The sequence below is a fragment of the Engraulis encrasicolus genome, chromosome 17 (genome assembly GCF_034702125.1).
Source record: "Engraulis encrasicolus isolate BLACKSEA-1 chromosome 17, IST_EnEncr_1.0, whole genome shotgun sequence".
Lineage (NCBI taxonomy): Eukaryota > Metazoa > Chordata > Actinopteri > Clupeiformes > Engraulidae > Engraulis > Engraulis encrasicolus.
In genome coordinates this window covers 3,324,403-3,338,380 of record NC_085873.1, presented here as the reverse complement: position 1 = coordinate 3,338,380, position 13,978 = coordinate 3,324,403, and the positions used below count along the sequence as shown (strand labels likewise).

At 40.8% G+C, this 13,978-nt stretch overlaps 3 protein-coding genes across 3 annotated transcripts; 1 reads left to right on the top strand and 2 right to left on the bottom strand.

Annotated features, from left to right (window-relative positions):
* Positions 1-770: 770 nt before the first annotated feature.
* Positions 771-8,055, bottom strand: ndufb8 (NADH:ubiquinone oxidoreductase subunit B8). Its single transcript, XM_063221561.1, has 5 exons — positions 7,935-8,055; positions 3,282-3,408; positions 3,085-3,184; positions 2,265-2,420; positions 771-933 (listed from the first exon to the last, which is right to left on the bottom strand). Exons 1-5 carry the CDS (start codon positions 8,023-8,025, stop codon positions 838-840), a joined length of 570 nt encoding a protein of 189 aa, XP_063077631.1. The 5' UTR covers positions 8,026-8,055; the 3' UTR covers positions 771-837.
* A 300-nt stretch (positions 8,056-8,355) lies between these two features.
* On the top strand, positions 8,356-11,278 carry ddx18 (DEAD (Asp-Glu-Ala-Asp) box polypeptide 18). Its single transcript, XM_063221559.1, has one exon. The coding sequence runs from the start codon at positions 8,385-8,387 to the stop codon at positions 10,365-10,367; it is 1,983 nt and encodes a 660-aa protein (XP_063077629.1). The 5' UTR covers positions 8,356-8,384; the 3' UTR covers positions 10,368-11,278.
* On the bottom strand, positions 11,276-13,332 carry gpx9 (glutathione peroxidase 9). Its single transcript, XM_063221560.1, has 5 exons — positions 13,201-13,332; positions 12,789-12,882; positions 12,471-12,601; positions 11,997-12,127; positions 11,276-11,642 (listed from the first exon to the last, which is right to left on the bottom strand). Exons 1-5 carry the CDS (start codon positions 13,330-13,332, stop codon positions 11,579-11,581), a joined length of 552 nt encoding a protein of 183 aa, XP_063077630.1. The 3' UTR covers positions 11,276-11,578.
* Between the last annotated feature and the right edge of the window lie 646 nt (positions 13,333-13,978).

Below are 13,978 nucleotides of genomic sequence, written 5' to 3'. Positions count from 1 at the left end.
ATATCGAAAACACATTGATACCATCCGCAGATATTCCAATGTTGTCTGGCGCTGAACCTTTCACAGACCGTATGGAGAGGTTGTGCGTGCTAAGCATTAACCGTCAATGGTGCAAGAGAATGACTGATTTGAGTCTTTCCTTTTGTGACAATCCATTCATGGAAGGCAGTCAAAAATGTGTCACACGTTTTCCATACAACAACTGACATTTGCTTGAATTGCGCCCACATATTTAACTTCAGTTGATAACCATCATTCAGAAATCCGTGGCATATATTAAATTGATCAAAGTGCTGGCAATAATAGTTAATGACAACAATGCCAATAACATCACAACAAAGTGACATCAGCAATGCACAGTACAATACATTGTATCCAGTTGAAATTTAAGTCAGCATTTACACCTGAATTGTTACTAACGTGATTACTTCACTCATCACTTCTTGAAGAATACCCTGACTGACGTTTCTGATTTTTAACAGGGTGCCCACTCCATGTCAGACATAAAATCCTGTTTGCCTAAATTGAGAACTTTCTTGAAATTTTTGGATTCTATAACGTTGTGGGAAGAATTTTAGACAAAACAAAACCAAAACACTGTTAATATTCCATGATATTCCCTGCACATGCAAAATACTCAAATTCCATGACTGGAAAACCTCTATTGAATTTCCATGATATTCCAGGAATGACCAGTGGCAACCCTGTTTTAATTTCAAAACATTTTTTGCTATTGACAACTGCAAAAAGAAAAACAAGGGAAAACTTGCTAAATGGTTTAAGTTACCACTTTATTAAGATAAGATGACAGAAACAGAACAAATATACAACAACACTTTAGATTTTATAGTTCTTAGCCTCCTCTTCTGGCATTTTGTCTGGGTCCCCTCCTCTCTCCAAATGGAGGTTATTGAATGGATACTGCTTAGGTGCCTGCAGGAGAGAGAGAGAGAGAGAGAGAGAGAGAGAGAGAGAGAGAGAGAGAGAGAGAGAGAGAGAGAGAGAGAGAGAGAGAGAGAGAGAGAGAGAGAGAGAGAGAGAGAGAATGACATTACATAAAGTGTATGAATTTCATCTAACTCATTATTATTTTGACAAAGTAATGAATACATGCAAGCACCAAATGTTTTCTTCTACTTTAAAAAGGTGCCTTTAAGGTGTTGGCCATATACACCAAGATGAGGGCTACTGCAAAAGAGGACTGTGTACTACAACAAGTGCACCGTTTATAGCTTAACTGTGGTAGCTACAAGTTGTGTGCCACTGAGAGGCCAGTATGGGAGTCACGGAACTGATGCACAAACATGTATTCCTTTGCAGTCACCCTTTATTGTATCCAAACTTAAAGTCCAATACAAAAGTTAAAACATCCCAAGTATCCGCCACTGTGCGGTTGTACGTTGGAGAGAAATGTTTTAGTTGAGGTAATATAAAGTGGTCCACATAAATGTCATCTCCCCTTACTAGCCCTTCTCCTTGCCAGTCTACCCGTGCCAAGGTACTTTAATACAAAAAGTAATTGCTACTCTACACTCTACACCGCGGGTAAACATCAACATAAAAACCATTGCAAACACACACACACACACACACACACGACAAGGCATATGGCAGCTACATTAATATGCAACACCATACCATCATGTCAAAGTACTACTCCTATGCATTTCAGTCCATACAACTCAACATTCAAGTGTCTTTGATGAATAGATACACAATATTATTTAATTTCTAAGTCAATTTCAGAAACCAAACCCGTTGAGGAACCACAATTACAGTGGCAATATTTATTGTTACCACATTGAATTCTTGTCCTGTTGTTTTAACAGCAGTGCTGTATGTCATGTTAAAAGCTGCAATTTTAGAATAATCATTTTAAGGTTGATAAACTGCACAGCGTTTCTGTAACATTAACAATTTATACAAAATATTCATGATGGCCATCTTGATCAGACTGAATAGGTTCTGGAACTGAGTAGCATTAAAGAAAGTATGTGTGGGTCAAAGCTATTAACTTTGGGCACACGTCAAACTAGTACCTCCCATCCTTTCCTGTTGCTTGTGACCTCGTGATGCAAGGTAAGATGTCATTTGATGATCGAAATTTCATTAAATATCTCCCAAAAGCACAGTTCATAGGTCATTCTCTCACTTGCAATTGCGAAGTCACTCTGCCAAGGGTAAACTTAATCGTTTTCTCTACGGACAGGAGGAAGTAGTTTGACATCGTGGACCCTTTGAACGAACACCCAAATGAATCTTACCACGGGCTGGTATGACGGGAAGACTTCACCCAAGACGAAAAACAACATCATGATGCCAAAGAACCCTCCAAGGGTGGCGGTCATGGTCTTCCAGTCCATGGGGGCCGGCGAGGTGTCCACACGGTTCCTTATGTACATGTCGAAGTCCCAGTGCATCTAGAGAGATGTCAACAAAAAGGATTTTTTATTTTTTTTCATCCATCCACCACAGAGAAATTTAGATGCTGGAGGATATGGGAGAGCTTCACTTCAGTGGCAGACAAAACAACCCACCATAATAAACAAGAACGTCCATTCTACAATATCATTACTCAACAGTTTGTTCGGCTGGACGCTGAGGGAATCGACAAGCAAAACTTTTGTCCCAAGAGCCAAATCTTTTGTCCCAAGAGCCAACTAACTCTACAATATGCCAATTAATGACAAAGACATTGACTTCTCTATTTATTTATTTTGAGAAATCCGTGTATCTATTCCATCTATATAGTGCTACATGGAACCTGAATTTCCCCTTGGGGATAAATAAAAGCATCTATCGATTGTCATTATCGGAGTAAATAAATGAGAGGACAAAATCTGAACTTTATGCCCAAAGGCATTGGTCTTGTGATGGAGGACTAACATTTCACTCAAATCTAGATGTCCTTAGTCCCTGGTCATTGTGAATGGCCATTCCTAAAGTAAACGGAAGAGGGAGGGAAAAATTCCCGACTTAAGTTTATTTCTGAAACATTTGTCTTGTCATTGAGAGCTACATTTCCAAGATGCCTGTGAGACAGTACATTACAAGACAAAATCTCTCCCTGTTCAGGATCATTACCGGCTCTCCCCAGTTCTTCCTGAGCTCTGGGTCATCCCACTGGTACCAGGGGTCCCTCTCATGCTGGGACCGGGCAGGCAGGTTGGGGTAGTCACCAAATCTGTGGGATAGCAACAAACAAATATGAAATCATCATTTCAACCATAACACACACCTGCAATAGATGGTCGCAACTTAAACTGGTCATGCATCCTTACCCCATGCCATCATCCGGATGTGGCTTGTAGTCGTGTACTGTCATGTTGTACTTCTTAGCAGCTTTAGCTATCTCGTCTGGGGTTTCAGGGAATGAGCCAGGAAGCATATCCTTGGTAACTCCAGAAGCTGTTGAGCATAAACACAGCAACAATGTAAATAGCAATACAGAGAATTAAGAGAATACAAGGGAGAGGTTAACTCTAGCATTAAGAACAGGCGTCACCAATGTGGTGCCCGCAGGCGCCAGGTAGCCCTCCAGGAACTTCCGAATTGCCCACCAAGGATGTTAATAAATAGTAATAATAACAAGATATTAGTCTCAGTTTATGTTTTTCTTAATTTAAATGTGTGATTATTTCTTGATAACTTATAAAGGATAATTCTTTGTAACCTATAAGCTATAAGCAAGCAATCATTCAATCATAGTGTGATTTAGAAGGCGATCAAGACATCGGCAGATGATTTTGACTGAACAAGTATACTAGTTGCCCCTTGGTAGCCTTCGGTAGCCCTCAGACCCAGAAAGGTTGGGGACCCCTGGGATACCAAATAGTCCGGCGGATTAGACACACAAAAGGGCCTAATCGTGCACTTTTGAGTAAAAGCATGAAAATTGGTACAAATATCCTTCTCGATATGCTGATTAATATTAGCGTTGGAGGCGTCGCGAAAAATGAAGAATTTTCAAGATGGCCGCCAAATCCAATATGGCCAACCCAAATTAATGAAACTACCTGACACGCTGTTGTAAAAGCATGAAAATTGGTACATATATCCTTCTTGAGATGTTGATTAATATTGGCATTGGAGGCGTTTTTTGAATTATGAATTTAGATGGCCGCCAAATCCAATATGGCCAACCCATATTAATGAAACTACCTGATACTTTGTAGTAAAGACCTGAAAATTGGTACACCTGTCCTTCTTAATATGATGATCAATGCTATCGTTGGAGGCACCACGAAAAATGCTGCTTTTTCAAGATGGCCGCCACATCCAATATGGCCAACCCATATTAATGAAGCTACCTGATACTTTGTCATAAAAACATGAAAACGGGTGCCCAGTAGGGGTGTGCAAAATAATCGTCGCATCGATGCATCGCGATACTTACTCTCACGATACAATGCATCGATTCATGACAAGGTATCGTGATACTTATTTTCTCAATATACTGCATGGATTCATGACAATTGATTATTTGATAACAATAAAATTCGATTTGCATCGGGTTATTTTGTTCAGTAGAGAATAATATTTCTGTTGTGAGGTAAGCTCTCTCCCAGATGATAGAATGCTTAAATAGAATGAACTGACTTAAGAAAGCTACACAGCAACTGACAAATAAGCTGTATTTTACACATTTACTGAAGTAAATATCGCAATGCATCACAGTAGTACATGAATCGCAATGCATCGTGATAGAATCGCATCGTGGCATGTGTATCGTGATGCGCATCGAATCGTGAACCCTTTGCCAATACCCACCCCTAGTGCCCAGTTACTTCTTTATATTCTGATTAATAAAAGAAATGGAGGCATTGCAAGAAAGTTTAATTTTCAAAATGGCCGCCAAATCAAATCTGGTCAACCCATATTAATGAAACCATTGATGAATTTAACACCCACTTTGTAGTAAATGCATGAACAATGGTACACATTTACCTCTTGATTTGCTGATTAATATTTGAAATGGAGGCATAGCACATAAAACCCGAATTTTCAAGATGGCCGCCAAATCAAATGTAGCCAACCCATATTAATTAATCATCCAGGCACATTGTGGGATATACAGTACCTCTAGCAGTTAGTGACGACTGCATTGTCTTTAATAGGCCTTGTCTTTAATATGCTTCTCATGACTACAAATCCAAAAGGTTCAAGATTTCAAGGTTGCTAGAAAGTTCAATTGATTTGTCAATTCATGGACATGGTTAAGACATGGTTAAAAAAAGAAACCAATAATGAATTACTACTTCTAGCTGTACTTCAAGGTTTTCAAACGAACTGCAATCCTGTCCCATGCATTTTGTATGGGTATGTCTTGCCTGGTTAACAACAGATGATCTCACAAGTGAGATACTCTGAAGGTTACATATGCAATATCTCATAGGAAAGAATTGGTTTAAAATTGCCCATGGCCGTTAATTGGGTGTTACGAATGTTTCATTTGGCATATGCATAGCCCAAAGCCAATCGTGTCAGTTGTATCTTTTCAAACAAACTGCAGTCGTCGCCTTTCCACCCTTCCCTGCTCTCTGAATGGAGCCCAAGATCTAGTACTTTGCTGAGGGATGGAATCCATGCTGTCTTTCAGATCAGAACGATTGTGCAAAGCAGCATGGGATTCCCCAGGCTGTGGTATATCCTATGGCCAACATCAATCAAACTGCCAACAATGCCTAATTAAAAGATACACACAAACTTTGAATAAATGGTGAATGGCACAGTTGGTGCAAAGTCAACTCAGGGTATGTAAATTTGAGTAACCTTGAGTGAAAGTTTACTTGTACAGTATTATGATTCATTTTTTGGCTATGATAATGGTGTGCAAGATTTGGCTTATGGTGAACCCCCATTTCTGTATTTGTAGTTCAAGGTATGCAAACTATGCATCATATGCAAGGTGAAGTTGATAAGATTTGATTTAACCCCCATGTTGAGGGGGGACAAGATTTTGCTTTGTTACCTACAGTACTTGAGTGAAGGTTGTGCACATTTATTTCAATGATAAATTGCACAAATCCATTGAAAATGAGACTAAAATATGTATTGACTCATCAAAGACTACAAATATGCTTCTACTACAAGAACAGAGAAATTTATACTGAGATAAATATAGGATATTTTATGCCCATTTATACATCTATGGGTTGGCCATATTTGATGTGGGGCCATCTTGAAAATTCTTTTTATTTTTTGATGATGTTAATACAATAAAAAGATACATGTGTTTTCATGCTTTTACAGCAAATTGTTCCCTGGTTTCACTAATGTACTGTAACACAATATGCAACACTACATATATAACATTAGTAGGCTAGGGTTTGATGTTTCTAAATTAGGCTATGTTAGGATCACTTCCAGAGTAATCTTTTTTAGGACTATTACTTGTGTGTGTGTGTGTGTGTGTGTGTCTGTGTGCGTGCACGCACTTCTCACGTGAACCCTTCTACATTATTATACATATCAATAAGTATATGTGTGCTGATTGCATGCTCCTGCTACAAAGTGCACGGTGGTTTCACTAATATGGGTCAAACATGTTTGATTTGTCTTGAAAATTCAGATAATTTTTTCATTACTCCATTCCTAATATTAATCTGCACATAAAGATGTAACTGTGTAGGCTACCAATTATCATGCTTTTACCACAAAGTGCCCGGTAGTTAATATGGGTTGGCCATATTGGATTTGGCGGCCATTTTGAAAATTCTGTATTTTTCACATCTAATATTAATCAGCTGAAAAAGAAGGAAATGTGTAACAATGTTCATGCTTTTACTTCGTGCATAATGGATTCACTCATCTGCTATACAATTCCTGTTATATGGGTCGGCCATATTTCATTTGGTGGCCATTTTGAACATTTCAATTTTGGTTTTACCCAACAATTCCATTTCTAACATTAATAGGTACATCATAAGGTATGTATTTAGCAAATTTTAGGCATTCATGACGCAGTGCATGATCGTTTCTCACTAATATGGGTTGGCCATATTGGATTTGGCGGCCATCTTGAAAATACAGCATTTTTCGCGACGCCTCCAACACTAATATTAATCAGCATATTAAGAAGGACGTGTGTACCAATTTTCAGGCCTTTACTACAAAGTGTTAGGTAGTTTCGTTAATATGGGTTGGCCATATTGGATTTGGCGGCCATCTTGAAAATTCATAATTTTTCGCTACGCCTCCAATGCTAATATTAATCAGCATATCAAGAAGGATACCAATTTTCATGCTTTTACAACAACGTGTCAGGTAGTTTCATTAATTTGGGTTGGCCATATTGGATTTGGCGGCCATCTTGAAAATTCTTCATTTTTCGCGACGCCTCCAACGCTTATATTAATAAGCATAGGAAGAGGTATATGTGTACCAATTTTCATGCTTTTACTCAAAAGTGCATGATCAATTCACCAATCCGCTGGACTAAAACTTGAATGATGATTGTAGCGTGTTAGAAGCTTGTACAGCAGATGGATCTGGTCTGAAGAAAGCAAAGACACTCACTAGTAGGCTATATGCTTACAGTCAGGCAGGGTGCCAAAACATCACCGTTTGATTTGGTATCCAATATTGGTATAGTATTCAGATAAAGGTTACTGCAGACGTCAACAGGATTCACCAGCACAAAACACTTAAGTAAATTATACCAAATAAGACATTGTCATGGGTTGCACTGTCTTTAATTTCGTTGTGAAAGGCTACTAGTACGCAGATACGATAAGTATAATGCAATATAGATATATTCGCTAGCTAACGTTATTGTAGAACTATGGTTGACGTGCTTGGTGCTTAGCAGGCTAGCCAGCTATGAAGGCGTTGAAGGTTAGCGGTGATAGTTGCCCTCTGCTGTGAATAAGAGTGTCAACATGACACACAACAAACAACTCTGTTTCATCAGTAATATCTGATACATAACCCACCTGCTCTTGCAGCCAAAACCCGGTGTACCAGTCCTTGTCCTCCAGCCTTTCGCAGGGCTCGGGCCAAACGCCCTACTCCAAGTGCCGCCATCTTCAATGTTGTCTGACACTGAACACAGTTGTGCGCTTGCGTAAAGGATTAGAGTACGGCAAGCGAAAGGGAACAATTGTGTCTATTTTCAGAGGCGAACACCAACATCAAAATTATCGTTGAAACATATATTTCTTTTTAAAATGCGTTGTCTTTTCTAAAAACTTACTGGATTTGAAATCTCTATTGATTGCGACATGGTTTCATAAAATAACGTGTAAATCTCAACTAGATTTTATTTTGCTAAATTTCATCAGGCACATGTGCAAGGGTCCTTTTTGGGGGTCCTTTAGGGTCCTTCAGCACACGTGTGCGTGTTTAGTTGTTCCTGTTAGTTCGTGGTAGCAACTCTTGGCACCATGGCAGACTTACAGATGAAAATTCTCCGAAAGAAAATCACGAAAAAGCATGAAAAACAAAAGAACAAGAAGCGTGAAATGCTTGAGAAACTAAAAGAAGCAGAAAACGATGAATCGGCGCCAGCTGATGAGCCTAAAGCTGACGTGACAGACGAAACCTCTGAACCCGAAGCAGAGGCATCCCAGAACGATACTCCTGCAAGTGAGAAGCCTTCGTCGAAGGGAAAGAAGAGAAAAGTGGCTGACTCAAGTGACTCAGGTGGGTCCAAAAAGAAGAAAAAGAAGAATTTAAAGAAAGCTGAAGATGTTAGCGTAGAGAATGGTGAAGAGGACGAATCCGCAGACCCAGAGGAAAGCGAACAGGCTGAAGACGAAGAGGGAGAGGGAGGCGAGGAGGTGGACAAAAAAGTTGAGCAAGCCGATGGTGCTGAAAGTGAGGGTGAAGATGACCCAGAACTGCCGATGGGTTTCTCTGGCGCATTTGAAGACCGTTCCTTTGTCTCTCTGGCTGACGTAGTGAGCGAAGCCACCCTGAAAGCCGTCAAGGAGATGGGCTTCGAAAACATGACTGCCATTCAACACAAGAGCATCCGACCTCTGCTCGAAGGCCGAGACGTCTTGGCCGCAGCCAAAACAGGTAGTGGTAAAACTTTGGCTTTCCTCATTCCTGCCATTGAACTGATTTACAAACTGAGGTTCATGCCCAGAAACGGAACTGGCGTTGTCATTCTGTCGCCCACCCGCGAGTTGGCCATGCAGACGTACGGTGTGTTAAAAGAGTTGATGACCCACCACGTACATACATTCGGGCTCATTATGGGCGGCAGTAACCGGTCAGCTGAAGCACAGAGGCTGGCAAACGGTGTCAACATAGTGGTGGCAACTCCCGGCAGACTGTTGGACCACCTGCAAAACACCCCCGCCTTCATGTACAAAAACCTCCAGTGTCTGATCATCGACGAGGCTGACAGGATATTGGAGGTGGGCTTCGAGGAAGAGCTGAAACAGATCATCAAACTGTTGCCCAAGAGACGCCAGTCCATGCTGTTCTCGGCCACGCAGACCCGCAAGGTGGAGGACCTGGCTCGCATCTCCCTCAAGAAAGAGCCGCTGTACGTGGGTGTGGACGACGACCAGGAGGCGGCGACGGTGGACGGGCTGGAGCAGGGATACGTGGTGTGTCCCTCCGAGAAACGCTTCCTGCTCCTCTTCACCTTCCTCAAGAAGAACCGCAACAAGAAGCTGATGGTGTTCTTCTCCTCCTGCATGTCGGTCAAGTTCCACTATGAGCTCCTCAACTACATCGACCTGCCCGTCATGGCCATCCACGGCAAGCAGAAACAGACCAAGCGCACGGCCACCTTCTTCCAGTTCTGCAACGCCGACAAGGGCATCTTGCTCTGCACGGACGTGGCCGCACGTGGGCTGGACATCCCCGAGGTGGACTGGATCGTGCAGTACGACCCGCCCGACGACCCCAAGGAGTACATCCACCGCGTGGGCCGAACGGCTCGCGGCATCGACGGCCGCGGCCACGCGCTGCTCATCCTGCGGCCCGAGGAGCTTGGCTTCCTCCGCTTCCTCAAGCAGGCTAAGGTGCCCCTCAGCGAGTTTGAGTTCTCCTGGGCCAAGATCTCCGACATCCAGGGGCAGCTGGAGAAGCTCATTGAGAAGAATTACTACCTGCACAAGTCCGCGCAGGAAGCCTACAAGTCCTACGTGCGGGCATACGACTCGCACTCCCTCAAGCAGATCTACAGCGTTGACACGCTTAATCTCCCCATGGTGGCCCTGTCGTTCGGGTTCAAGGTGCCTCCTTACGTGGACCTGGGAGTGCACAGCAGCAAGAGCATGAAGATGGGGAAGAGAGGGGGCGGAGGGGGCTTTGGGTTCCAGAAGAATAAGAACGTGCAGAAGGCTAAGATCTTCAAGCATGTCAACAAGGGGGGAGGCAGGGGGGACAGACGGCAGTTCTCCCGCTGATGCCGGTGACACTTGTTGACATTATGCTTTGTTAAAGGTTAAAGGAACAGTCCACCATTGGTGGAAAAGTGCCCATTTTTTTCGAATGAGCGTCTAATAAAGCATCTGTCTAATGTAATGTAAACAATTGAGTTTTACCTTTCTCCTGTTCTTCAAGCTGTTCTCTGAGTGTGGCAATGTTACTTCCTGGCATGTATCATTTAACTGTAGGGTACCAAGAACTGAATGGTACCATTTGGTTTCATGATGCATACTAAGAAGTAGTACAGAATAACACAACAGCTGGAAGAACATGAATAAGGTTAAGGTCAATTATTTAACCTGAGGGGAGGTATAGAGATGAGCAAATTTCCAATATGGTGGACTGTTATTAAATTCTCTGTTATGTACGCATAATATAATTTGGACTGTATGATCATGTCATCATATTGTGCCATCTCTGTGCGTGCTTATGAACGGAGAAGGGGTCCAGTCAGTGAACTGAATATTCAGAGACCATTTTGGACTAATATTTCTGCCATATTTGTCTTTGAATGAAGAGTAGTGCATCTACTCTGATGGATTTTCGAAATGTTATTGCTATTAAGTAACCCTGCTCTTTTTTCTCTTGCAGAACTGTTTATTAATTGGCTGTAAGATATGGTTCCTTCTGTGTCTGATATATCAGCATCCCAACGTATGTTACTTATATAGTTAACATAATGATGGTCTGTGGTCATTTATGGCCCTTTTCATAAAGAACAGGTTGTAAACTATGCAGAGTAGTTTAAATCAATTTGTGTATTCCTTATCACATGATTTGTTTTTGTTTTGAATGAATATATGTGTATAGTTATGGCTTTGATATGGACTGTATCGACATCACTTCACACAAAATAAAACATTAAAATGCAGAATTTGCAAAGATTAAATACATGTTTATTTCATTGTGTCACCAGAAATATACATTCTCATAGTTTTATTGTTGTGTTTATTGAAGCCTAGGGTTGGAGGTAGTTCTGGGATGATGCTCCATCGCTTTCAGGGGCTGTTGAGATCCAGGGCTCCAGGTGAATGCACTGTAAGCCAGGAGGCCTCTCGCACCCAACACATCAGATCTAACTCGGGTGCAAGTGGGATTTGCATTTACCAAGAGATCTTCACTCTGCCCCACTCAGTGAAGGAGTTGCATCTCCGTCAGTCAAGGGAGTAGGAGCTGGTAATGGAGTTAGTTAGCAGTCTAGCAGCTGGGCTATGTCTCTTTCCACTTTCTCTGCTGGGCAGTGTAAGTCATACCTGAAGGAGACATACAAATAAATAAACAAAACAGCAATGACATTACTTTTCAGCTATTGCATTGAAAGCGTTACTAAGCAAGTAGTTGACTGTAGAAACTAAAAGTAGGCCTATAATACAAATCAGGCTGAAGAAATTCTTAAAAAAAATAAAATGAAGCGTAATTTTTTTTAAAAAAAACATACGTAGAAATCATTCTGAAAGAAGACATTTTTTAATTGTCATGTTTCATTGTCTTTTTAAAAATCTAATAGGCACATTTATCTTGCTCATGAATGTAATGTAACGTTGTATGTCAGACACCCCCACATTAAATCCCACAAATGTATGCTGAGTGTATGAACACATTCTTACCTTTTGAATGGCAGGCCGTCTGCTGTGATGAGGAACTTTTCAAAGTTCCACCTGATGTCATTTACCCTCATGGGGGACCAGTAGAGCCTCTTCGTGTCTCCTAACACTGGGTTCACGAAAGGCAGGGATTCCTGCCAATGACAAGAGGTGGTGAGAAACATTTTGGGAAATTATAAAAATGCTTGTGAATCTGCTCTCATGAGTCAATCAGAACATATGGATCTGAAAAGCCAGGAAAAATAACAGATGTTGAAATCACTTGTGTGCACCAAATAAAAGAAAAAGGTTAAGATACATTCTGCCCTGGCTCCTACTTCATGAAGCAATACTCTGTGCTTAACTTTTTTTTTTTCGTAGCAATTAAAAAAAAAAAAATCTCACACCAGAGGTACGGGAATATGGAACCCATGGAAAGTAAATGACTTTAACTGATAGTTTTTTACTCAATAAATTGAACTATATGGTAGGTCTTACCTTTAGATAGGAAAAGAGAGGCTCCTCCTTTAACCCATTAACGTCACATTTAGCAAACATGGGGAAGTTGGGGACATAGTCTCCGCCAGGTCTCACATATTGCAGGACATTAAGGGTTTCGTTGTTTAACTCTAACAAAAGTACATTGATGAAAAATTAGTTAAGTTATTTCAAACTAGCCTATATAGTTTATCTTTGTATTTACCAACAGGTACTTTGTGAAAACTGTGACACAATGACAATCAAAGTTGAATATTTTCACACTTGTAAAATTATTTGACTAAATATATTAGTATCATATAAACAACCAAAACGTACCAGGACATTGGAGACCAAACTGATTGCAAGGGAATCCAAGGACAGTGAAGTTGCGACCACCAAATATCTCCATTAGTGCATTCAGTCTGTGATACTGCATAATATGACATTGTATTTGGGAAACACTTGTTAAAACATAGTTATTACAATACATGATGCTTATTATTACATGATAACACAGTGTGGATGACCCCACTGTTATTGAGTAGTAAAACTTGTTGTACGTAGGTGCTGTCTTCTTGGTTTTACATCAAATACAATTAACAGTACATTGACACCCCCCTCCCTCTTGCTATTTTTTTTTCCAGTGAGGCCTTGATCAGGGAATATTGTATTCGAACTATGTAGGATACATTATTAGCACACAAAAGATGGTTAAACTATATGAATGAGAAAGTTCAGCAGTCATTACCTCTTCAATGGTGGACCCTCAGAAGCTTGCCACATTGACCACAAGGATCACTTTGCCCATGAAATTGCTCAATGGCACAATTTGACCCTCCAGGGACTCCATCGAGAAATCGTAGATCGATTTCTCCTCCATAATGGCAGGAAATCACCGAAATTGACGGTAAATCTAGAACGATAAAGAATAAAAATGGTGGTGGGCTTCTTTTTTTTTTACCTCTCGCTTGCCCCACTTCTTTCACTATGCCCTAACTCCATGCTCAGCAGTTGTTCTGCATGGTTGGCCCTATTGTATTGTGTGACACAGTGTTCAGGGGTGAATTGACAGGCTAATTATTTGTTCACTGTTTGCATAGGTATGCACTCCCATTGGCCATACATCTAAACTTTTTTTCTCTCCCCAAAGGACAGGTATACCACATGACCAAAGTCATTAAAAATGTTCTGGTTACTGATGGATAACGATTACTTAGGCCCAATGCAAAGCAATGTACACTTACTTTATGTGTCTGTTTCTGTCAGAAGTGGTGATAGGTCCCCTTATAATTGAATAGTCAATTTAATGTTGGCTATAGTTTAGGCCTAACTGTGATAAGCTTTTGCCTATTTGGGACCAACCATATCCTGCTTGACTCTTTGATGGAAAAAATAAACTTCATAACACCTCATTATTTTAGTTGCATACTGTGATACAATTCGAATGAATAAATTAGCATGTTGGTGTAGGTGGAAACTACACTTTTTGTTACATTCATTTGATACATTGTGTGCATCCCAATATG

Bases quoted from the DNA above. Each gene is read 5' to 3' on its own strand.
- ndufb8 (XM_063221561.1), bottom strand. From the start codon at position 8,025: ATGGCGGCACTTGGAGTAGGGCGTTTGGCCCGAGCCCTGCGAAAGGCT. The intron at 3,185-3,281 runs GTAAGGATGCAT...GCTATCCCACAG, and splicing joins CATCCGGATGATGGCATGGG to ATTTGGTGACTACCCCAACC. The intron at 934-2,264 runs GTAAGATTCATT...TCTCTCCTGCAG, and splicing joins TCCCGTCATACCAGCCCGTG to GCACCTAAGCAGTATCCATT.
- ddx18 (XM_063221559.1), top strand. From the start codon at position 8,385: ATGGCAGACTTACAGATGAAAATTCTCCGAAAGAAAATCACGAAAAAG.